General features: G+C 46.6%; 1 protein-coding gene across 1 annotated transcript in view; it reads right to left on the bottom strand.

The window, feature by feature from the left end:
* ATG2B (autophagy related 2B) overlaps positions 1–26727 on the bottom strand; it is a 1039004-nt gene that overhangs the window by 505607 nt on the left and 506670 nt on the right. The window contains exon 26 of the mRNA XM_085626438.1: positions 1329–1399. Coding sequence (XP_085482564.1) covers positions 1329–1399 — 71 coding nt within the window. The remainder of the gene's footprint in view (positions 1–1328; positions 1400–26727) is intronic.

Below are 26727 nucleotides of genomic sequence, written 5' to 3'. Positions count from 1 at the left end.
TTAAAAATTCAATTTTTAATGGGATACCACGTTGACAGAATCACTATGTAATGCATTCTAATGCTCAATGCCATTTTCCCAGCACTCTTGTCAGTGTGGTGCAGCATAAAGGGGGGTGAGCTGACCCACCTGATATAGAAATATGCTCAGCAACAGAATCTCTATGTACTCCGCACTCCAATGCATTTACAGGTGCAGGTTTATTACACAATTGTGGTAGCCACTGTGTAGTGATACATGAGTGAGAGGTTCTATAAGAAGAGCGTTTTTTTATAACTTTGGTGCCATTCAACTAATCTTCACAACATTTTCCAAAACAAAGTTCATCCACATCAGCTCCTTCCTGGAAAGATTCGGGCTGATCCATCAAGAGGGGGCAAAGAAAAAGGAGAGTGGGGGCAAAGCGCTTTTCCCCCATGCATTTGCCATAGGAAAAATTAGACAATGATACAGTAAAACGGCTTGACAGAATTCCACCAAATTTGGCAGAAAGCTAGTTCTTAACTCAAAAGGCATGCTTTTTGTGATCCGGTATAATTCTGTTCAGTTGTTTTAGAAAAATTATCGTTAAAAATGTATGGATATCTGTTGCTGCGGGAGTCCGGAAATCCAAACTCTGATCAAAGATGTAATTTGTGATGTCAACTGTAATGGCATCAATGACGTTATTGAACATGTCATCAGTGATGTTATATGCAAGGTCATAAGCAGTGCATGTCAGGGGATCATGTTATAATTATCTTAATAATCTATATAGCCAGCCAAAGTACCCACTTAATAAATAATACTTAGGGGTATTGAAGACTGTTTTAACTTTTCTTTTCTCAGACATTTAGAGATTATTTCTCCCTCTAAAACAACACAAAAAAGCCTTCCTCACAAAATATTGGTTGAGTCCTCTTGAGTCCATTTGAGTGCAAGTGTTGGAATGCCCGATGATGAAGCATACCACGATTGTGCGAGTGAGGGCCTTGCAATCCTCAGTGGCCTGCCTCAAATCGATATTGATAGATGCGAAACTCATTTCTTCTTTACTGTGTGTTCAGTTTATACACCAATAGACAGTAATAGTGAATTAAGTTTGTTACTTTTTAGAAAAACACAAACGTAACTGCTACAAAGTATTTTAAATGGACTGCAGTACTTGAGGCTAACTTTCAGATGTGCAGCTTGCTACAGTCCCCTAAAAAATAACTGAGCTACAAAAATCAAATGGTCTTACAACTCGCAACAGTATTGACTAGTTGAGTATCCATGCAAACAATAGCTTCTAAACCCACAATGAATGGCATCTCCTCTCACATGTTAATTGAATATATTTTTCTTACCACGATTCAGGTTCACTGCAACAGCATTACATTTGTCTGATAAATAGAGGGCTGCCTCATCCAAGATAATTCTGTAGATACACAATGTATATTCAATGTTAAAATTTGAAAAGGGTTGTTGAATGACAATGATAAATTCCATTAATATAGCACAGAATACTGAATTAAATACAATATCAAATCCTACTGCAATGTAAACGATTAGTACAAAATTAAAAACAACACAATATAAATTAGAAAACAACCAACCAACAGGATAAAAGCACAGGGATCATAAAATATAAGTTCTACTCTTAACACCGTACAGCAAGTTGATGTCAATTGACCTACCATGAATTTTAAACACAATCTGTATGACGGATATGTTTAATGAGGTGAAATGCAGCAAACAAGGAACTCTTGGTTGCCGCACAAAGAGAAATGCAAATGTTTCTCAATAGCATATTACTTTGTATAATGAACTGCATATCAAATTGATGGTCTGCCTGCAAATGGTTAATAATGCTGCTGTCAGATATTTCATACTCGAAGACGTGCACACAGTGGTCTACCTTATACCGTCAATCATTATTACAGTCTTCTAGTGAAAGCACTAGTGGCCCTGAAGGGACAGCCCAAGATGTAATTTGGAGCTGCTGGCAGTGGGGCACTCACATTCATATATTATTAGATGTTGAATCCACCAACACTTTTATATTCAGTTTCTTTCAATGTTTCACTCTAACCCCCTAATAAATTACATCTAGTTTGCAGATGGTCCTATCTTTTAACCATTTCACCATCCATCATTTTAACTGATTCTCCCCGGAACCCGAAAGAGAAAATCTTTGGCTAAAACTAGGAGGCTTTGGTTATTTACAAAGATGAATATTGACCACACTCGTCTTTATTTCATTACACTGTTATATGCCACCACTTCCATGGGAAACAGTAATGATTAAACAGGGGGAGATCTGAAGAAATATGTCAACTTAAGTGTGAGTTTTATTACTCAATCAATCATAACTATTCATATGGCACTTTCTGCCCTAAAACATCCAAGCACGTCAAAATAGCACAGAGTATTTATGTTTAAATGTGTTTATTGGCACTTTCAATAATACAAAACAATACACAGACATAGGCATTAACTTGCTGCATGGTTTACAATTCTCACATGCTCTTGTGCCAGATTGGACATATTACCATTGCAGTAAATCAAGCGATGCGAACAGTTCTGAAGCGGCATGTGAATTGCTTTGTTGAAAGGTAAGCCTAGTACTGCAAAACAAAAACTTGCACTCGCCCCACCGCCCTCCCTGTCTGATAGTCCATAGTTCATGCTTGTCCAGTCCCTGCCACTTGACCTGGATGTCCCCTACTGAGCCGTTGAGGATGCTCGTTGTTCCGTCCCTAAGTCTGTGAGCCGCAGCGCTCTCAGATATTTGGGCAGAGTTATTTAGTTGAACTCTGTTGAGAGCAGTTTCAAGAAGGGGCTCCATACTTTCTGAAAAGCGGCGTCGGAGTTGTTCAATGTGGCCGATATGCGTTCCATCCCTAAGATGTGCCATATCCGGTGTAGCCAGCCTACATGTGTAGGGGGAGTGGATGTCCCCCAGTGTGTCAGTATGTTTTGTAAAGCTGCCCCCAATGCCAGCCCCATCTGACGGCCTCTCATACTTTTGAGTGGGAATGTGATTGGATTAGGGAGACCCAACACCACGTATACTGGGAGCCGTGGAATCTGTGTATCAAATAGCTCACCCACCTTGTCTAAAATTTTAGTCCATTAACTAGACAGCACTGGGCATTCCCATAGAATATGGAGCAGTGTACCCTCATTGTCGCAACCTCTCCAACAGGTGGGGCTCCTATTTGGGTTACCTCTGTGGAGGCTCGCCGGTGTAAGGTACCAATACGTAGTTATTTTCATAGCTGTTTCGATACTGGCCATGTTACGGGCTGTGTGTTTTGCTCTGTAGTAGATCCCTTCCCAATCCTTTTGTGTGAGGTCACCTCCAAGTTCCCTCCCCCACCTCTTTTCACTCTGTGTGGCCTGTTGCGGTGGGCTGGATCGAATCATATCATACATTTCGGAGATCAGCCCCTTATCAGCGAGTTTGGTAATTAACCATTTTTCATATTTGATTAGTTTGCGGCTCCATTGCTCCCTTATCTCTTCTTGAAGCACCCAATGTCTCAGTTGTAAGTACCTAAACCGCTCGGATTCGGGAATTCCGTATTCTAATTTCATTTGAGTAAATGTGAGTATGCCTGAGATGTCAAAGAGGTGCCATACCGAACGGCAGGAGGTTCCCCGCCACTCCTCAAACGCCTTACCAGACATTCCCGGGGTGAAATCGATGTTCCCATATAGGGGGGTTAAGGGAGACGGATATGTCATAAGTTTCTTAGTGCTCGCAACTCCGTCCCATATTTTCAGCACTGACCTGGTGATTTGCGAGCCCATCAGGCCGTGAGGGCTCTGCAGCCTTTTCAGGAAGGGGACCTTCCACAGTGGGATACCTGCCAGCTCTCTATCCTGAAATAACCAACGTTTTTCGGATTCTGGTCTCGCCCATGCCACAAGATATCTCAGTTGGGCCGCTTTATAATAGTTGAGGAGGTCCAGTATCCCTAGACCCCCGTTCTCGGGGCTTTGTACCCTAAAGCCATGCCCATCTGTGGGAGGGCCCCAGCCCACACGAATTTGTTGATGCTGGATTGCAATGATGCAATCATCCCTTCGGGGGGCAACGCCGGTAGGATTTGAAACAAGGACAGCGCCTTTGGCAGCAGCAACATTTTAACCGCTGCTACTCTCCCTAATAGGGAAAGGGAGTGCTTACTCCAGGCTCCCAGGTCCTTTTCGGTCTGCCGTTTTAGCTTAGCGTAATTCAGACAAGTCGTCTGGTGTACTGTGGTCGCTAATTCAAGCCCTAGGTATGGGATAGTGTCTACCACTCTGATGCCGGACAGCCATCCTTTGGTGGGATCCGGTGCGGATTGTGTCGGGTTCAGATTCAGGATCAGCGATATACCCACATTGAACCGGAAACCAGAAACCCTACTGAATGTTTCTAACTCCTCTAGGAAGGTGGGGAGTGAGGTCTTCGGCTCCGACAGTGCCGCTATCACATCGTCTGCATATAAGCTTACGGGGTGTGTTTCCCCCACAAATGGGATGCCTTTAATTCCCGGGTTGTCCCTTACCCTCTGCGCCAGCGGCTCAATGTACAGAGCAAACAGGAACGGAGACAGTGGGCACCCCGGTCTAGTTCCTCTTTGAATGGTAAATGGTCGCGAGGTGGTGCCATTGACTCTGATGGATGCTGTAGGCCCGTTGTAGCAGCATCGCACCCGATCCCGAAATATCTCCCCCAGCCCAAATTTTGCCATCACATGCCCCAGGAATTCCCAATCCACACGGTCGAACGCTTTTTCAGCGTCTACCATTAGTAAAAGCACATCCATTTGCGTTTGATGGGCTTTGTCTATAAGGTGGAGTATCCTCTTGGTATTATCTTCGCATTGGCGAGACTGAATAAATCCGGCTTGGTCGGGTTCTATTATATTCGGCATATGGGGACTGAGGCGTGTTGCGAGTATACCGGTAAATATTGTAAAGTCTACGTTAAGTAGAGAAATCGGGCGGTATGAGCCGCATTGCTGTCTATCTTTGGGTAAAACCACTATCGCCGCCGCCAGCATCGAGGCCGGGATCGGGTGTGTGTATCCAAGGGAACTGAACAGCGTGGTCAGCACCGGGGCTAGGATGGAACAGAATTTCTTGTAGAAAAGAGAGGAGAACCCGTCTGGGCCCGGCGACTTAAGCACCTTGAGGCGTGAGATCGTGGTGATGACCCCCTCTATGCGAATGGGAGCGTCTAATGTTGCTGCCTGGTCTGGGGTCAGTGAGGATACCATGACGGACTGCAAATAAGTTGTGATGTCATGTTCCGATGGTGTGTCTGCGGCATATAGATTCTCGTAAAACTCCCTAAAAGTATGGGCTATCTCTTAGTCCCCTATGGCATCCATCTGACCACTCCAATGCAATGAGGCGACCATTGTCCTCTGTCTTTGTGGCCCGTAACCTGTTTGCCAATAGTCAGCCCGTGCGGTCGCCCCCAATGTAATAGGAATGTTTCAATCGGACTGCTGCGTACTCTGCTCTATCTAAGACGATACCAGCCACCTGTACTCTGACTGCCTTCAATTGTCGCCAAACTCTTGGCGCCCCTGTCCTACTATGCACCCGCTCAAGTTCCTGCACCGACGCTGCTAAATTTGCCCATATTTCCTTGTGTTCTCTGTTGTGGGCTGCTGAGATTGCTATTAGCTCTCCCCGTACTACTACTTTCATCGCTTTCCAAATTGTGGTGGCAGCCATTCCTGGTGTGTCATTTAGAGTGAAATATTCGGTAATGCATTTGGAGATTTTTTGTGCTACCATTTTGTTATGGCAAAAACAACAGTTGATGGGCAGAATGCAGAACAATGTCATACATTCACCCCAGTACAGAGATCTGGGCCTAAATCCATCGTTTTTTTGCTCACCATGCCATTCCAGTTTGAACCCAGCCATATGCAAATCAGTCTTGACAATGTGACTCATGGGAACAGTCCAGCCCGAACTGCCAACCCAGGTCCTCCCTGGACTGGAACCAAGCATCCTAGGACCGGTTTCGGGGTTTCACCCCTCTTCAGCCAGGATAGCTTGATTCCAGTGGCATGGAGAGCACGGGACTCACGTCTGAGCATACCCGTCCCACTCGGGGTGACAAATGCAAAAACAACAGTTGATGGACAGAATGCAGAACAATGTCATACATTCACCCCAGTACAGAGATCTGGGCCTAAATCCATCGTTTTTTTGCTCACCATGCCATTCCAGTTTGAACCCAGCCATATGCAAATCAGTCTTGACCCTGTGCCTCATGGGAACAGTCCAGCCCGAACTGCCAAGCCCTTCGGTTTTGCTTTGTTCACCCTAAGTTGGCAGGGTATGCCCAGACGTGGGTCCCTTGCTCACTTTGCCACTGGATTCAAGATAGCCTGGCTGAGGAGGGTTATGAACCCGAAACCGGTCCCAGGATGCTTGTTTCCGGTCCAGGGAAGACATGGCTTGGCAGTTCGGGCTGGACTGTTCCCATAAGGCACAGGGTCAGACTGATTTGCATATGGCCAAGTCTGAACTGGGGTGGCAGAGTGAGCTAAAGAATGATGATGGATTAAACCCAGATCAGTTGACTGGGGGTGAGTGCTTGCATTGTTCAACTCTCCGTCCATCATCCCCTTTGGTTTTGCTTTGTTCGCCCCAAGTTGGCAAGGTATGCCCAGACGTGGGTCCCTTGCTCACTTTGCCACTGGATTCAAGATAGCCTGGCTGAGGAGGGTTATGAACCCGAACCCGAAACCGGTCCCAGGATGCTTGTTTCCGGTCCAGGGAAGACATGGCTTGGCAGTTCGGGCTGGACTGTTCCCATAAGGCACAGGGTCAGACTGATTTGCATATGGCCATGTCTGAACTGGGGTGGCGGAGTGAGCTAAAGAATGATGATGGATTAAACCCAGATCAGTTGACTGGGGGTGAGTGCTTGCATTGTTCAACACTCCGTCCATCATCCCCTTTGGTTTTGCTTTTTTTGCCCTAAGTTGGCAGGGTATGCCCAGACGTGGTTTCCTTGCTCACTTTGCCACTGGATTCAAGATAGCCTGGCTGAGGAGGGTTATGAACCCGAAGCCGGTCCCAGGATGCTTGTTTCCGGTCCAGGGAAGACATGGCTTGGCAGTTTGGGCTAGACTGTTACCATAAAGCACAGGGTCAGACTGATTTGCATATGGCCATGTCTGAACTGGGATGGCGAAGTGAGCTAAAGAATGATGATGGATTAAACCCAGATCAGTTGACTGGGGGTGAGTGCTTGCATTGTTCAACACTCCGTCCATCATCCCCTTTGGTTTTGCACCATTTTGTTATGGAGCATGGATTCTTTGGGTCTCCAGCTTCCAGAGTGGCGTGGTCCCGGTGTTAACCGCATCTGTATGGTCAGTGCATCGTGGTCTGAGAGGGCTGCAGGTTCAATAGTCGCCGCCTGTACCACCCTATTAATCTCCCCAGGACCCAGGAAGTAGTCTAGGCATGCATAAGACTTGTGGGCGTGAGAGTATAATGTATAATGTGTGGAGTTGGGGTGAGCCTCCCTCCAAATCTCTACAAAACCCATTTCCTTCAGCCATTTCTTCCCATCTCCTGACATCTCTCCCTTATGAAAGTAGGAAGTATGTTATCTGTCCCTGGACGAATCCATGACCAAATTTAGGTCCCCCCCAACCAGTGTCATGCAGTTTTGTGGGGTCAAGACGTCCGCTAGAGCCGTTTGAAGGAATCTCTCTTGTCCCGATTTAGGGGCATAGATTGAGCCTATCACTAGGGACTGGGTGCCAAACTGAATAGTGTAAGCCAGGAGCCTCCCCTTTAATTCAGCCACTTTCTCCTTCACTATCCCCTTGCAACGGTTGGATAGAAGAATGGCTACTCCGGCTTTTTTCTCCCCTGTGGAAGAGAAGTACTGTTGAGGGAACGCCCTCGAGCGCATGCGGTGTCAGTCTTTGGTAAGGAGGTGCGTCTCCTGAAGGAGACATATATCAGCCTCCGTGTGTTCTAAGTATGAAAGTATTGCGCGTCTCTTTACTGGGTTGTTTAGTCCCTTGACATTAAGTGTAACGATTTTCACTACCTCCCGGGCCATACTGAGGGGATACGGGCTAAGCTATGCTGGCCATAATAGTGTAATATGTCCTACTTCATATGGGAACCACCTTTCTGCGGGTCGGAGTGTTGTAAGGCCGTATGTGAATCCTGGCGTGAATACTCTGTGGGTTCCAGGGACCTTGCGTGGAAATGTGATTTGGACATCGAACCCCTCCCTCCCCCCGCTAACCCCAACAAACCCAACAACAGTTACCCCAAGGTATTGTCCAGGAGCTGCAGTGAGCAACCATGTTGTCCCGAGTACACAGGACGTAGTCGCGAGCACCTGGAAAGAAAAGGTTAGATGGGGCATATCGTGGCTCGGCACTCCCCGCCTCCCCGCCCCCAGCAGCCCCCCAATGCTTATCTCAGTTGCATATGGCATCCTCCCGCAGGCCTTGAGCTGTTCTGTTCTGAGATGCTGTGTCCTTGAGGACCGTCTCAAGAGCGGACTGTCTTTCCTGCGCCATGGCTGTGGGGTCTGGCCCCACAGAGTTAGCAGAAGGGCGCCTCCGTCCAACTCTCTGCCAGCGCTCTCGTGGGGGCCTGCGCTCCTGACTGGCCATAGTCTCCTGGCTCCGCTGCTCCAGGCTGAGCATAGTACAAGCGTCTTGTAGAGATTTAATTTGCTGAAGCTTGCCGTCCCATTTAAAAATCAGTCTGAATGGGTGATCCCAAGAGTACGACACTCCCTTATCTCTCAGATGCGTGGTCACCTCCTTGAACTCTCTACTTTTCTGTAGCGTGATGGCGGCCAAGTCCTGATATAAGGCTATAAAGTGCCCCATTTATTTGACCAGTTGCTGAGCTCTGGCCGCCCGCAGAATACGCCCTTTGAGGGGGAAGTCTGGGAGGGAGGCCAGGATGTGTGGCGGGGGTGCCGGGACTTTCTTCTCAACACCACCCTGTGTGCGAGATCGATAAGGATCTTGAAGTCCGGCGGGACCCCCAAAATGTCCCAAACATATCCTGCAAGTACTAGGTCATGTCCGTCCCCTCCGCGTCCGAAGAGACACCCTTCACGCGGATGTTGTTCCGCCGGGAGCGGTTTTCGAGGTCCTCCGTGTGTGACTGGAGGTCAAACTGCTGTTCCCGTAGGCGTATTACCTCCTGCTGGAGCTGCACCACCTCTTCCTCCCTAGCCTGTTCTTCCATGCTTGCCACTCTTTCACCGATCGTGTCCACATCGCATCGAATTTCTTTCACTTCACCAGCCACCTCGTTTTTAGTGTCTGAAAATCCTCCTGCAAGCTATTGAACAGTGTCTCAAGGAAGGTGCACGTGACCGGGGCCTCTGCCTCCTCCTTCTCGTAAGAGCAATCTATAGGCGGGGTTGAGTGGCCCCCGTCGCTGCCCAGCTGTTGTGTTTTGGTCAACATGTCCTTCAGGGACCTGTCCTTGTTCCCCCTCAGCAAGGACATGCTGGCGGCGTTTGGTGCGTGCTCCGGAGTGGGCCTTTCCGCTACTGAGCAATGGGTCGCCGTCGCTCCCTGCCGCTTGCTGTTCCAGTGTGTGACACTATGGACTCCTTTGTAGGTCAGTGCTCGAGCTATTGGAAGCACCTCGGAGGCTCGAAGGGTCGTGCGCCCCTTTGAAATCAGGCCGAAGTGGGTGTTCACGCTCCCTGGCCCCTGACTGTTGTTTTGCTCAATGCCGCACCTGAGCCCCGTGTGCAGCCACCCTCTCAGCCCACTGAATCCGCAGGGAGTGTCACTGAGACGGGTGGTGTGGACGTTCCTCTATGCCTACTCAGTCTCCAAACCGTTGCTGTAGGCTTCTCTCGCCAGCCGGTATGTCTGGCCGCTTGCCTGTGTCCCCACTTGCCCCCGCAGCACCCACAGCTGGCTGGACCTTTCTCCTACCGTACTGCCTCCCCTGTCTCCACTAGGCCCCTGCTCACCAGGCGAAGACACTGGCCGATAATCAACAAGGTAAGCCCCCCACAGGACCAGTCCGCTCGCCCGCCGCGAGAGTCACGCTGTCTGTGTGCTCTGCTTGGCCGCCGTAGGCCCTGTCCCCACCGGGTCCAACCCTACTTCTGCGTGCGTGACGTCAGCAGGCGGTCCTATATAGCGCCGCTCACCTATGGCCTCCTTGGGCCCTCGTCTCTGTCTCTGGTCCGTACTGGCGTGGATGTAGCTTGGGGTGCCGGGGCCGCCGCACTCGGTCTCTCTCCGTTCACCACTCTCTCCCTGCGCTCACAAGAGCAGGGCGCCGCCCAGCCGGCTCCAGGCCCAGAACCTCTTACGCCACTGTCCTCGCGCATGCAGGCCTTCGTCAGCGCTCGCCCCCACCTGCGGGTGCGCCAGCCACCGCTCGTCGCCTTATGTCATGCCGGGACGAGGGCAGCGTCTCCGTGGCAATGCAGGACTTCAGCCCTTCGCTCGGGGCCCACTCCGCCGCGTCAAAGTTGTGTTGCACTGTGCAAGGTGCACCCCCTGGCCATGCACGCCGGTTCTGGGGCCTGATCTGCTTGCCTCCACCCCTCCAACGGCCAGCCGATTGCCACTGCAGCGTAGTCTGCAGCAGGCAGCGGCCTGATAGGTCTCTCCTCCGTCTCCTCCTCGATGGAAACGGATGCGTACTCTCTGCCTCGTCTACGGCCCCCACTTCTCCGGTCACTTTCCTTCTATCAGCGGCGCCTGGGGGAGTCTCAACCGCATCTACATCGGCGCCGCTGGTCAACCAGCAAGCCACGTCCTCAGCGGGCTCGGTGAGTGTCGCCTGCCATTTCCCTCCTCAGCTTCGTTGGGCGCTGGGGATCTGCTTCTGCTGCCCCCAGCAGCCTGCCAGTGGGGTGCCACTCTGGTCAGCCCCCGCCAGTGGAGACTGTAATGACTCGGACACTCTGTGCTGGACAGTGGGCGGAAAAATGCTTGGTTTTGGGCCGGATTAGGCATCGGGAGCGGGGCGACTCGGGGAACAAGTCCTACCCGCTCGCCATCTTGGCCACGCCCAGCACAGACTATTTAAAATACATGAGTGTCAGTGTCCTTCTGAAGTGGTATAGATTGGTCCTGTGATGTAGACCCTCTACTAAGGTATATATATTGAAGATGGCTGTTAATAATATTTTGGGAACTAGCTTTCCCATAGAGTTTAGCCTTCGCTTTCAATTTTATTTTGTTTATAGAGCATTTAGCCGCAGCAACCTACCTCAATCGCCTCAGGAAAACATTTTTGAAGCTTTTCAATCAGAGAATCAGCAGCTGTTCTGTATACTGCTTTATGCACCAGAGTGAGGAATTCAGTCTGATTCTTTTCCTGAAGAGGCAGCCGGTACAGTTGCTGCAGAGCTGGAGAGTCAGGGAATATTTGAGGAAAGTCTATGATTGCGCCTGCTGCACTGTTTTGGAAAGCATGAGGTTTTTCTCAGTTTGGAGTTGCCAATATCGAATACTACAATAGTCTAGCTTCGCCCCAATTACTGCCCTGGCTATTGCCACTGTACGATTTTCCTGCAGTATGGGTTTAATTATTTTCATTAATATTAAAGTGGTAGCTAAGGGATGCCATCACTTGATTTATTTGGCCATCTAGAAATATTTTATTATGATTAGGATTCACTGTTTATATATTTGTATAGTTTATTTCAGTGCTTTCCCATGTTTTCAACATTTTTTTAAATCAATTGCTTATATGGAAATCACTTTTTCCTTATTTCATGCATTCAAATTCTGGTATTTACCAGTTTCTACTGAAAAGCAAATATGCAAATATCAGTTATAATCGGTTTGAACTAAAAACCGGACCCTATAATCATCACATATCACTACAAGGGCTTGAGCCTTCCCTTTAGAATTAATTAACTATCATCCACCCTACATCTGTGTAGTTAAGCTTATTACTTCATCAGGAGTTTGGATTAATGACAATCAACTTTGCCCTTATCCTTAATGCAGCAAAGATAGTGCTAATATCAGTGAATGTGATGTCAGTGTATTCCAAAAGATATGTACACATAACAATGTCAATACCAGTAAATACAATTTCAATGTGTGCAATAATATATGTATACATAACAATATCAATACTGGTAAATAAGATGTCGATGTACGCCATGACAAATGTATAATGAGAATGTCAGTAAACACAATATCAATGGCTGTCAAGTTATATGTACACGGAATAATGAACTCGTATCATTGCTGTTGAATTCACCCGAGATGACCTCCCTCTAAAGCCCGAAGTCAGAGCTACTTGGTCAGGCAGGCCCTTAGACCCAAACCCAAGCCTACTGATTGATAGGTTACAGGAGGGGCTACACTTAGCCTGAGGACAAATGCACGAACAGGGAAAAACCAGATCAATCCCACAGATAGGCAGCGACATCACAAATGTCTGAGCAGATGGGCCCCAATAAAACACGATTGGCCAAAGGGGCGTGCATTCCAAAAATACAACAAAGTCAGATGCCACATGCAGTTGGGAACACTCAACCAATCAGAACACAGCATGCACACTACACACAGTGATCGCGCGCTCCCAATGCCGGATATCTAGACACACACACACTGGCCCACAATGAGCCTCCACAAAGTCAAGAGCCACCCGTGCCCCCTTATATGATGGTTGAATTTATGTTTCATGACTAGGCCTGATTTACGTGCTCTCCAAGAATGTGTAATCGGTTTATTGTACTTCAAGAACTGTATATAATGCCGGCTAAACATCCGCACATCAAGAAAGTCTTCAGACACGACTCTGTTGCTGCTCTCCCGGCCGCTGCATTTAATTAAACCAACTTGTTCCCGTTTTGCCAAACGCCACTTGTCTTTTAAGTTTTTAAGGTAAATTCATATCCAAGAAACAACAGTTTAAATCTATTCATTCTTGTATTCCCCCAAACACCTCCTACACCCTTAAGCTATAATTTTCTGGTACTTTAGATTCACTCTACATGGGTACTTTTGGCATAGTTGAAATATCAAACTTTTGAGGCCAGAAGCAGGTTTTATGTAAATAGTAAATAATGAATATGCTACTTACCAGTATGCATCTGTTCTTGGCATGTAGGGCTGCTGACATTCATGTCTGTGCATAGATCGCCGCCTAGTGTTGGGTCCGGATGTTTGCACGTTGTTGTCCTGGAAGAGTCTTCGAAGTATCCTGGGATAGGTGACTCCTCCCCTGGACTACAGTGCGCATGGGCATCCTCTCCATCCTCAGATTGTTTTTCGCCATTGTGGCAGTGATGGAGTAGATACAGAAAGTGATGACCATGCTTTACAGTAATTCTGAGAGCTGCAACTGCTACAGGCGCCGGGGAGGAGGGAGGGCGATATGAAAGTCAGCAGCCCTACATGCCAAGAACAGATGCATACTGGTAAGTAGCATATTCAGTTCGAGGCATGTGGGCTGCTGAATTCATATCTGTACATAGAATATATAGCAGTGCCCTCTTATTAGCGGCGGCTACCAGTGCCAGCTGCAGCGGTCTGAAAAAGAGTTTTGAGAACAGCCTGTCCTACAGCTGCCTGCTGTTTTGATTGCACATCTACACAATAGTGTTTGGTAAATGTATGTGTAGTGGACCAGGTGGCTGCTCTACATATGTCATGCAAAGGAATGTTTCCTAGGAAAGCCATGGAGGCCCCTAACTTACGTGTTGAGTGGGCTCGTGGGGGAATCGTTAAAGTGCGTTTAGCCTTTTGATAGCAAATTTGAATACATTTAACGATCCATCTGGCTATACCTGCTTTGGAGATAGCGTTACCTTTGTGGTGTGGGGCAAAGGCAACGAAAAGTTGATTTGTTTTCCTAAAGGGTTTGGTCCTGTCGATATAATACATGAGGGCCCTTTTTACATCTAGTGTATGGAGTGCCCTTTCTGCGACAGTTTGTGGGTTTTGAAAGAAAACAGGCAGTTCAATAGTTTGATTCATGTGGAACTGCGATACCACCTTGGGCATGAATTTGGGGTTGGTACGTAGTACGACCCTGTTGGCGTGAACCTGTGGCTCTTGGACGGTTAGTGCCTGGAGTTCACTAACTCTTCGTAAAGAAGTTATCGCTACTAGGAAAGCTACTTTCCAGGTAAGGAATTGAATCTCACATGAGTGTAGAGGTTCAAAGGGTGGACCCATCAGGCGTGTGAGGACCAAGTTGAGGTTCCACATTGGGGCTGGTGGGTGGCTAGGTGGAATGACTCGTTTGAGTCCTTCCAAGAATGCTTTGATGGCAGGCACTCTGAATAGAGAGAGGTGCTGCCTGGTTTGTAGATAGGCTGATATTGCGGTCAAATGGACACGTATAGAGGTGTACGCCAGATTGCATCGGTATAGGTGTAATAGGTAACAAATAATGTTTTGGATGGATGCGTCTAGCGGGTTAATGTCGTTATTATTGCAATAAATGACGAACCTCTTCCATTTGGCTGCATAGCAAGCTCTGGTAGTGGGTCTCCTGGCCTCCTTAATGATGTCCATACAGTCAGGTGGCAGGTTTAGGTAGCCAAACTCTAGGACTTCAGGAGCCAGATTGCCAGGTTCAGCTGTTGCGGATCTGGGTGCTGAATCTCTCCATGGTTCTGCGTCAAATGCTTGGGTTTGACCCGCAGCCTTTGATGCGGCACCACAGAAAGTTCGAGAAAGGTGGTGTACCACGGCTGGCGTGCCCACGTTGGAGCAACCAGGACGAGTGTCAGTGAGTGTTGTCTGAGTTTGCGTGCCACCAGCGGTATCAGTGGTGCTGGGGGAAAAGCGTACGCAAATCTGCCGGACCAGTTCATCCATATCGCATTGCCCTGCGACTGCGGATGTGGGAACCTGGCGGCAAAGCTTTGGCATTTTGCGTTTTCGCTTGTTGCGAATAGGTCTGTCTCTGGATGACCCCACTGCTGGAAGTACGGTTGGAGTACTGATGGGTGTAACTCCCACTCGTGCATCTGGTGGCTGTGTCTGCTGAGCAGATCCGCCATCTGGTTGTCCTTGCCGGGGAGGTGTTCTGCCATGAGGAACATGTTCCTCTGAATGGCCCACTTCCACATGCTCTGAGCCAGATGAGACAACTGTGGAGAGTGTGTTCCTCCCTGCTTCTGTATGTAGTACATGGCAGTCATGTTGTCCGTCCGGATCAACACGACTTTGTTGCACAAGTGTACTTTGAATGCTTTCATAGCGAGGAAGATTGCCATCAGCTCTAGAAGGTTGATGTGCATCTTCTTTTGTTGTTGTGTCCATAGTCCCTGCACTGTGTAATGGAGTACATGAGCTCCCCATCCCTGGAGAGACGCGTCCGCCGTCAGTATTATCTGTGGGACAGGCTCTTGGAACGGTCGGCCCTTGCAAAGGTTTTGTGGGTTCCACCAATGCAGAGAGTTGTATGCCCGACCGCTCACCAACACTAGGTCTTTCAACTGTCCTTGAGCCTGATTCCACTGACGTGCTAAGCACTCCTGAAGCGGGCGCATATGTAGTCTCGCGTGTGGGACTATGAAGATGCAGGAGGCCATCATGCCTATCAACTGCATGAACACTCGCGCGGGAAGGGAGTGTTGTGGTTTGAACTTGGAAATCAGCATTTGCATGCTGTTGATTCTCACTAAATTTGGCTGAGCTGTGGCCGCCAGAGTGTCTATAGTCGCACCTAGGTACTGTTGTACGTGTGCGGGCTGGAGATGGGATTTTGGGTAATTTAGTGAGAACCCCAGACTGTGAAGGAGGTGGATGGTGCGGGACATGTGGCTGGCACATTGCTGGGCTGACTTCGCTTGAACGAGCCAGTCGTCCAGGTAAGGGTAGACGTGTATGTGCTGCCTCCGTAGATGTGCCGCCACAGTAGCTAGGCACTTCGTGAACACCCTGGGTGCTGTTGTCACGCCGAAGGGAAGGACTTTGAATTGGTAGTGCTGCCCTTGAACAGTGAACCTGAGGTATTTCTTGTGTGAGGGGTGAATGGGTATGTGGAAATACGCATCCTTGAGGTCCAGTGTGGCCAGAAAGTCTCCCTGCTTGAGCAGCGGGAGGACTTGCTGTAGAGTGAGCATGTGAAAATGCTCGGAAAGAATGTATTGGTTCAGGGGTCTCAGGTCTAATATAGGTCTGAGTGACCCGTCCTTTTTCGGTATTAAAAAGTACAGGGAGTACACCCCCGTACCTTGCTCGTGGACGGGTACGACCTCTATTGCGCCTGTTAGAAGCATACTTTGCACCTCCTGCTGTAAGAGCGTTAAGTGCTCTGAGGACATAGGACGGTTTTTTGGAGGTATTGTGGGTGGAGTGGAGGTTAGTTCTAGACAGTAACCGTATTTGACAATATCTTTGACCCACCTGTCCGTGGTGATGGAGTTCCACGTGGACAGGAACCTTTGTAGCCTTCCCCCGACAGGTGTTATGTGGTCGGGAGGAAGGGAGAGGGCGTCACTGCTTGTTCTTGGGAGAGGACCTGGTGTTGCCGTAGCCGCGTCCTCTGCCCTTTGTGCTGGAGCCACGATATCCACCCCGGGTGTTTTTATCGTAGGTGTTTTGTGTGTTGCCCTTGTTGTATGTTTGCTGTGACCCCTGTCCTCTACCTGCTCCTCTATTTCCGGGGCGACGAAAGGAGCCGCTCCGAAAGGACTGCGTCTGTAGGGCCCCCATGGACTTTGCAGTGTCCGTGTCCTTTTTTATTTTCTCTAGGGTGGTGTCAACCTCCGGCCCGAATAAGTAGGTTGACAGGTTGGTTGAGGATGTTATTTTGTACCTCCGGTTTGAATCCGGAGATTCGCAACCAGGCGTGTCGTCGCAACATGACGCTAGTGTTTATGGCTCTGGCAGCTGTATCCGCGGCATCCAGTGCACACTGAATGGATGCATTTGTGAGCAGTTGTCCCTCCCTGATGAGGATCTCTGCACCTTCTTTGTATTGGTCAGGGAGATGTTGGAGTAGTTGCTCTAATGTGTCGTAGTGCGCTCGATCGTAGCGAGCGAGGAGCGCTTGAGTATTGGCAATGCGCCATATGTTAGCTGCCTGGGCGGCAACCCGTTTGCCAGAGGTCTCTAGCACCTTGGACTCTTTGTCCGGGGGAGGAGCATCACCTGTTGTTTGCGAGTGTGCCCTCTTGCGAGCATTCGCAACGACAATGGAATCCAGAGGTAATTGGCCTCTAATGTAAGTGGGGTCCCCAGGCGCTGATCTGTATTTCTTGTCGATCCTGGGGTTTATCACTCTTGCCCTGGTGGGTTCCTTGAAGATGTCCTTTGCTGGTTTGAGGACCCCCTTTAACATGGGCAGAGTCTTTATATTCCTTTCTGAGGATGCGAAAGTATCCATGAGAAAGTCGTCCTCGATGGTGTCAGAGTGAAGTTGCACCCCATGATTGGCCGCAGCACGTTCAATTAGAGCGTTGAACGCGGCAGTGTCCTCTGTGGGAGATGTTTTTGCTCCATAGAGTTGCGGGTCCTGTGCATCCATAGGTGCACCTGGGTCTACAGGGTCATCCCAAGCTTGATCAGGGTCCTGTTGGTCATCAGGGTCCATCCCTCCGGGGTAGGGGACTTGGTCACCCATGTAGTCCTCCAACGCATCCGTGTCGGAGTGTGTGGGAGAGAAGGATTGTGGATCCTGGTAGGGTGAATGGAAAGGTTCGTAAAGAACTGGTTCCGAAGCCACTGGCAGCTTTCTCTTAAGTGGGATCCGGAAGGAGTCCAAAGCTGGCTCAGAAGTTATTCTCCTTTTGTGGATAATCATCCTGCCGGTGTCGGCGTCGATGAGATGCGATGGAGACGTCTCCGCAGAGCGTTCGGCAGGCGTGATCGTGGTGTGGGTAACCCGTGTCCTGATTTGGAACAGTTTCGGGGCCGTGGATGGTGGCAGGCCAAAAGTAATGTTGGCTGGTGCCGAAGAGGCTGTTGGAGCTTTTATTGGCTCGGAGCCCGACGTGTCCTGGAGGACAGTTTTGTTTTTGGTGCGTTGCGCAGCAACGGGTGGCACCTGGAGCGCCCTTGATTCCTTTGCGCCGACCGGTTCTGTGGAGGCGGGCGTGGACTTTTTCGGCGCCGGTGAGTCATCGAGTCGAGGGGCGGGAATGGCCGTCGACGTCTTCGATGAGTGTGGCTTTGGTGGTGCCGTCGAAGCGGTGGGAGACGCGGCAGGCAGTTTGACCTTTGGGGTCGGAGCCGATTGCGTCGGTGCCGGGAGCCGAGTAGGTTTGGTGGCACCGAAGGTCTTTTTCCGTATGTCGACTCCGACGTCGGCCGCTTCAAGCTCGGCACCGAAGTCTCGTTTGTTGCGCTCGGTGCCGACGGGTTTTGCTGGCGTCGAAGGTGTGGAGGGCCTCGATCCGACCAGCGCCACTTTCGGTTTCGGTTTCAGTTGAACCAATACAGCTTTTGGTTTCGGTTTCGAAGAAGGGAAACCAGCCAGTTTGGGCATTAATGGCTGCCGCTGAATGTCCGAGGCCGGGCCCGAGGGCGGGGCCGAAGAACTGCGGGATAGGTCTTGGGTAAGGCCCGAAGGCGATCCCTCGACCGGAGCCATAGACTGTTGCACTGGGATTTCCTCAGTCTGAACGGGTAGGCCTTGCTCGTCATCGGAGCTACTCTCTTCGGCCCCTAAGGCCTCATTGTAGTCTCCTACCTCGGTGTCGTCTTCATCTCTGCGAAAGAGTGTTTCGTCGACGTCTTCCGATCCGGAGTCATGTTCGGAAGCGGGACTGGAGGGTAGGTTCTCCACTTCTTCGACATCTTCGGTCTCGGCGCTGAAGATGTCGGCCGGGGCCGGTGCCGCTTGCTGCGCCTCGAGTCTCGCCGCTCGTCGATTCCGGAGAGTCTTCTTGGATCGAAATCGGGCACAGGACATACATGTAGATTCGTCGTGATCCGGTGCAAGGCATTTGTTGCACACCGGATGGACGTCGATGTGTGGATATTTCGCATTGCATACAGGGCACCGCTTGAATGGTGTCCTCGATTCCATCGTCGATGTCGGGTCGATGGTCGGGTAAGATGCGAAAAAGTTGGTTCTGGAAGTTAGTAAACTAACAAAGATACTATCGATACCGATCGGGAACAGTACCGACGCGAACTAGAGGCCTTTTGGCCTGGAAAAAGTTTTTCCTAACTTGAGTCAAGATAAGCACATCCGAACCCAATGGCAGAAAAAAACAATCTGAGGATGGAGAGGATGCCCATGCGCACTGTAGTCCAGGGGAGGAGTCACCTATCCCAGGATACTTCGAAGACTCTTCCAGGACAACAACGTGCAAACATCCGGACCCAACACTAGGCGGCGATCTATGCACAGATATGAATTCAGCAGCCCACATGCCTCGAACTAAATAATAAAGAGCGAATAATATAAGGGATAGGCATGACCTTGGAGGTAGTCCAAAGGTGACTATCAAGAGACTTATTGATGCCTCCCCAAACCGCTCTAGCTTGCCTATTACTCAGAAAAGACATAAAATAATGCTCAGCCACCTCAGATAGTTTGCAAACAATATCAAATAAGATCTATGGCACTGCTGGTGTTAAGTGGTACTGAAAAGACTTCTCAATTAATAAAATGATGCAAGACAATCAGCAGCATATACAATGGTCGGATCTCTTGTAATTGCTAGAGCTTGTTTGCACTAACAGATAAGTAGGAGAGAGATTTAAAAACAGCATGAAAATACTGGAAGTAAGCGCAACTTGCCAGCATACTAATATGACATTAAAAGGTATTATCAGAAAGTTACATAACCACTACCTCCAGCCCAGCAGAGGTCATTGTAACAATGCAGATTTTGTTTCGATGTGCTGATCATGACATGTTGTCCAGAAAGTATGGACAGCCCTGTTGTCCAGAGTGGATATACTGAAATTACTCTCTTTTACTTAGTCATATAGGATGACAGTTACTAACCACTCCTGAAATATGCCTTCAATGTATCATAAGAGTGTGAATAAAGAGAGATGATTAGGGGTAAATATAAAAAGAAATACATATGAGAAGCTGTTACAGTTTTCACAAGGCAGAATAAGGTTTTCTAGTGCATACAAGTGTAAACAATAGTCATCACTCCAGCTACTTGGTACTACTTTGAAAACAACAACCTCATTTTATAAAGGTCTGGACAATTCTCTTTGGATTCCCACTTCAATATGGTCGTATATCTTGCTCAAATTGTTGTCCATTACTCTGGTTGAACCATCAGGACATCCTCTTTAAAAGAAATCCCTCTCAGATTAAATGTTTCTTCATTAATAGTTTCCTATTAGAGAAAATACGAACCTTCAACCAACCTTTAAAATATTCTACTCAAGCACTTCTTGAGATTGGCTTAACACTGTTGCCTGATTGAAGCCTACACAAATTTAAACTAAGGAAGGAAGTTCATCCTTCATGTCAATTCAAATATTGTGTGGGGCGATAAGTAGAATAATACTCACCAATGACTTTACAGTAGCGAATCTCAACCACCACTCATAAGCTGTCATTGGCTTTAAATATTCCTTCCTCCAAAATGCAAATCACTCTCCTTGTTTATCCTTAATGAGCTACAATCCTAGAATGTGCATCCTATTCCAGTGTTCTACCTTTAAATAATAAAAATCACAGCTGCATTTGCTGTTGAATAATAAGAGAACCAACATCTACATAGGACGACTATCAATCTTTCTGTGACTGGTGGACTTTCTCTAGTGTAAAATAGCATATTTTGGAAGTTACTACAATAATCAAGTTAAATCTAGCTAAAGTTAGAAACCAGGTGAGATGCAGAAGGCAAAACCCTATAAGGAGACAGGCTAAACACACATCTCGGGATCTAAAAAATAAAAAACAGCAGACAGAATCTACAGTTCCAACTAGTAAAATATAACATTGGTATGCAGTGAGAATAAGTATGACTGCTATTTGCATCAGTAGCAAGGAGCTTGCTGGTACATCAAATTAAAAAACACAAAATGAAAAGTATGGTCTTCCCAAGCAGCCCATTTAGAGAGGGTGTTGTTTAGAGGTTGGAATAAGCTAGATATTCACTAAAAACATGTGGGGATGTCCTATGTAAACATTATAACCATGTTTAAACTTCTGCATCCGACAAACTCTAAATAATCTCCAGAGTACTCTACTTCAGGGACAGCTTCATAATAGCATCGGCCACAAGAGGAAGCTGCAAGCTCTTGCACGGCTTTAACTGCATGACCATATAGAATGTGTTGGGAAACCCACTGATGTCAAGGGCTTTCTGGACACCAACATCTAGGTGAAAGTGGTTTTAATATTTTATAACTCTAATTATTTAGCCCCAAGAGAAACTTTAGCAAGCATGTACTCTTGGGTTAATCAGATTGCATCTTTTTCAGTTTTTTGTATAATGACCACAGGGATTACACAGACCAGAGTCCTTTAGTGGTAGAGGGAGTGCGCCACGCCGCTGAGCACAGCAATTTAAAATATACCAACCTCTTCCGCAGTGTGTGGCACTTGCTTGTTTTTGGACTTTCCTTGGTGTACCTGTGTCCAAGAGTATACAGACCAGAGTCCTTCGGAGGTGAAAGTAGAAGGAGGAAGGGGGCCACTCCACTGATCACAGCACTACAAAGAGATCCAATCGCTTCCACAGTGCAAGACTCTCACTGGTTTTAGGACTTTCAATGGTTTTGCCTACGCCTGGGACTACACAGACAAGAGTCCTTTGGTGGTAGTGAATGGAGGAGGAAGGAGGCCACTCCCCTGATCACAGAGATACAAATAGCTCTATCCTCTTCCACCATGCCAGTATTTGTTAAGATAAAAAGCCATTCCTAGCCAGTGGATAATTTTCTAGTTAAAGTTGTTTGGGCTATTAATCAAAGAATAGCGACACTGAACTGCACTATCAATGACCCCCTTGCCATCAATGCATCCAAGAAAGTTCTAGTTGTGCAAGTGCTGCTTCATAGCAAGAACAATACTGGCTCTGATGTTAGACATGGTTCACATGAGAACAATCTGTGGTCTGATGTTAGTCCCCCCTAATTATTAGAACAAACCTATGCATCGACCACGGACTCATGGTACGATCGCGGTTTCTTAATTTATTACATTTTTTAAGAGATAAATTGCTTGGACAAACAAACATTTTTATATGTAGCTCTTAAGCCAAATAAAAGTAGCCTATTGTTCATTGAATTTCATATATCCACAAATGATAAGCGCATTATTTCTTGAGATGTTTCAACAATGACTGTCACAGATGTGCAAACTACTTAGAACATCTGAAAATCTACCCAGTTGTGCCAGAGAGAACCCATAAATGATCCGCAACCCTGACTGAGTGAGCCCACATTGACTGTCATTTCCCATACCTGCCATTTCCCCATAAGAAATCAACAAATTGATGACTCAGTGCAACTCAAGAGTGAGGTTGTTTATTGTCTTTGCGACAGATTAGGGGCTCTTTTATTACATTTGATGATGTCTTTTTGACACAGACACTTGTCCTGGATTGATCAATGACCTAAAAATTGTGAAGGTCACTGTATAATTGTTCATTTTAAAAATGAGCCGTTTTAAGTAGCTTGCTTTCCAATAAGCTATTGGGAAGGTCCCTGGACTCAAGCATTTGTGCTGTTCTCTGGATCATTTCTATGAAGCGCATACATCCCTCAATATCCATGTTGTACCTTAAGCTAACAAGAATCATTGTACTGAAACTGAAACCTAAATGTCAACCTCAAACAGATTTCTGCCCTTAACTGCTCTGGACAGTAATGACTGACTCTTATATGATAATGCTAGCATTTCGGATCTATTACAAAATATTATGTTATCTAGGAGTCAGTCAAAATCGGTTGTAATGTCCTCTGTTATATCAAATTCACATATGGCTTATGTGCCGATCAGACCTGATAAGAACATAAGATTAATTTCTTGGAATTTACAAGGTACAGTGTCTAAAATTAAAAACGGAAGAATTACTTATCAGAAGAGCTTTTGACATTCTGATAATTCAAGAAACTTGGGATATCCACTCATCATATATTTAAAACTATTGCTTCCATGCTACTCAGGTTCTACCGTCTCCTTTCGGCAGAGCCACAGGTGTGCAGACGTTTACTATGGATCTCGTTACACTTGATTTGTGAAGTTGTGAGCAACCTACAGGATTGTACAACATTGTTGTTAACCGATCTTTTGTTAATCATGGTTCAATTCTTCTTTTTAATATTTAAAACGATAATTTAAGGGCTCAGAATGCTCTAATATTGCAGAGATTTCAAAAGTAATCATGATTAACCAGCTCATTAACACACCTTGGTTTTGTCAGGAGCCTCTTGTTATTTTGGCTGGTGACTTCAAAATTAAATTGAGACTAATGATTTTTTTTCTGGGAGGGTTGGGGAGGGGGCAAGAGCTGTTCCATGATGGTACTTATTATACTAAATCTAAACATGAGAAGGCATTACTTGAGATTCTGACAGAGTATAAAATGTGCAATGCCTGTGACACTTTTCCACATCAGAGTGCAATTCAACTTTTGACTCTCAGTGATGACAAAGTGTTATCAATTACATCTTTGTCATCTCTAATAAAAGGGATTGTCTGATGTAATTTTCGGTATTCATAAATCATATCATTTCAGTGATCACAATCCTCTGCATTTGAAATTTTTAGGTCCTAGTCATTTTTTCAATAGGGCCAACATTATGCCTCATAAGGGCACTGCTACCGAAAGTGGAAAAAGACTGAAATGGGATATGGTCAATCCTGACAATCTATTAAGAGATTTATCAGGCTTCAATAAAATGACAAAGAACAGTGCCTTTTGGAAGAAAGTATGCACAATTGCTTCTGGAAAGCCTTGTATAAGATTTGTGAAACTGTTAATGATCCTTCATTCAATTCCTGGGAAAACAAACAAATGCTTTGCTAGTACATGTTCCAGAGCCACTCTTGACATTTAGTTATGAAACATACCCACAATATAAAGGTGCATATGTCAAAATATAATATAAAATTATAATTAAGGCTACGAAAACAGCTATTTGAAACAAAGCTTCTAGTGATTTGTGCTCTGCTAGTACCATCTAATGATCAATGTTCTTTCTGAAGGGCGGTTACTGCCCCTTATTTGATCTCTTATTTGATCTCTGGAAAAAATCGATAAGACTAGACTCTCATTACAGCCAATGCTTGGGATGCCCATCTGAAGTCATATTTATCATTCCCATTTTCCTGACACGCCGACTCCACTATGAAGCTACTAGCAGAGTCTTCTTGGATCACACGATTTAATATATAGAATCACATCCCATTTGGCTTTCCGGCATTCACTTGTGTATCAAGGATTATGCCTAATATTGTCTGATTTACTGACGTTTAGGACCGAAAACAAAGGTTCCTCTTAAAGCAACAAAAAGGAGCCGATGAATTTCAACAAAGGAAAATTCATTAGGGAGCACATCCACAAATGGCGCTAAAGCTAAACTAAAAAAGATTATAAATTCTTCTGAGACTAGAGATGTAAGCTTTCACTTTGAGCTACTTATTCACCCTCCTATTATTCCCAATAAATTGGAGAGTGTAGTGATCATTTTCACATCTTGACAAGATCTTAAAATTCACTTATTCCACAATCTTATATCTAGTAGAATCTAATCAATCCTACTTTTGGAATGCCTTCTGCAAAAGATAAAAACTCTTTCCATATCTGATTCTGAACGACCATTATAGGCACGCAACCTGTAAGAAATAGTCAGTGAGGCTATTTCCATGGCTGCTACAGCCCACTAGGATAAACGAATTGCATCTAGAATGGGGATACCTAATGCCTCATCCTCTTGCTCAGTAACTGAAGTAATCCAATCAATTGGCTGAAACGTTGTATTAGAATCCCCTGCTAGAATAAGGTAAGGGCTGCCCTTGAGAGAACAAAGTTGTTCCTGCAGAAGTAAGAAATTAGAGATTCTTTATTCTTAGGGGTAGATCTGTTACATATGTTGTATAAATGTATTGAATGCCTTTAACTGTCCTAATATTCAGCCACAGAATTTCTAGAGAACTGATGCACACTTCTTTGACTGCATGAGTAACTGAGATATTGACCCAAAAAAAGGCCCTCCGACGAGTGGCCCTTAGCTAAAGGACGAGCATTAACACAGAAGGTTCTGTACCCTGGTCTGTGGATCGGCCCAATCACACAAGTCTCCTGAAAACAGAAAAAGTGAAAAGAATCAATCCAAGCTGGGTATACCAGTTTACTGCAAATCCTGGCTATGTTCCACGACAACAATTGTATTTGCTTAGGAGCAATTGCAGTCACAGGGCACCCTGAACTACTTATGTCTACCCCCCAGTCCCATAATACTGAACTAGATTGGTTAGGTCTGTCCAGGGAGCCATGGCATGACACCACGGAGGGCATTCCCTGTTCCTGACCCAATATCTGGTGCAAGATCCTTTCCAGTAGTGGAGAGGGCTAAGTAAGCTGGCAGAGTCATCATGGAGAGCCTTTTAAACAACAAAAAAAAACGTCATAGGGTTTTGGTAAGTAACACAGTACAGCTGGGTACAGCATCATTTGCATAATGTTTCAGGATATCCATTATTTCGTGCAAAGATAGAACAGTGCACTGTATCTTCATGTGGTATCATTAAACACAGTATATACATTGTGGAAGGCATTATTTCTAGGAGCGCCATCCTATAATGATAACTGTAATGTTTATCCCATAAGTATAAGAACATTTAAACTCCCTCCCCTTTACCCGCTAGTGACAGCAGACATATAGTAGAGCTTATGCAGTAAAAGGAGGATTCTATAATTGATCACTACATTCTTCAATAAGATCATACAACAGAGTCCCCCACATTGCCCTGGCACAGGAAATGGATCCTGCATTATCATGTACCTGGCTATGCTATTTTTGTACTCCTGCTAATCTAAGACGTATACCAACAATAACATCACGTGTAAGATAGACCATGTCTCATATATAACAGTCATATCACACCCCAGACCCAAAGTACCCTCCACCACTACTGATCATTAGTAGAGTCTGAAGCTTTGAATTATTCCAACATGTAATCCCAGCCCATGGCTATTGGCCTCTTCCGCAACCAACTGTATTGTATTCCGCCTGGCAGATCGCCACACTCTCTGCCCTTTCCCATCTGGCCACCTTCTCTCTCCATGACAGAACAGTAGAGGAGGGGTTGCTGACTTCAATCTCCTAGTAATGAGTTGTTTTGCTGGAAAGAGCAACAGATTTGCAGATCTCGCTTGTACCTTATAGCTATTGGGATGAGGATATAGTCCTAGAAGACAGTTCTCATGCCGTTCGCAAGGCAGTGCCTCCTACCACTTCCCCTCATGTATTACTGATCTGTGCCCAAAAGAATGAAAGGGACAGACAGTTCCATAGCATGTGCAGTAGAGTAGCATCCTGTTTAGGGCACCTGGGGGGGCACGCCACAGAGACAGTGGCAAACATTGTGTGTAGCCTGTTTGGTGTAAGGTAGGCTAGATGGACAAATGAGTATTGTATGAATTTGAATCAAGAATTTCTGGATATTTTTGGGGGAAATGCAAGAATGGAGTTCCATTCTTTGTCCTGAGAGTCCCTGCCCATGTCTAGTTCCCAATGGGTCAACAATCATGCCAGAGAGATCGATAAATGCGCATAAAGGCCTCGATAGAGTCACCTTATCAAATGCATTCCAGTGCCCATGAGGTAGAGTGAATGCCTACATGGTTCTGCTCTGGTGCCCAGT

Source organism: Triturus cristatus, chromosome 9 (assembly GCF_964204655.1).
Source record: "Triturus cristatus chromosome 9, aTriCri1.1, whole genome shotgun sequence".
Classification (NCBI taxonomy): Eukaryota; Metazoa; Chordata; class Amphibia; order Caudata; family Salamandridae; genus Triturus; species Triturus cristatus.
The sequence above is the reverse complement of the archived record's forward strand: the minus strand, read 5'-3'. Positions and strand labels throughout refer to the sequence as shown.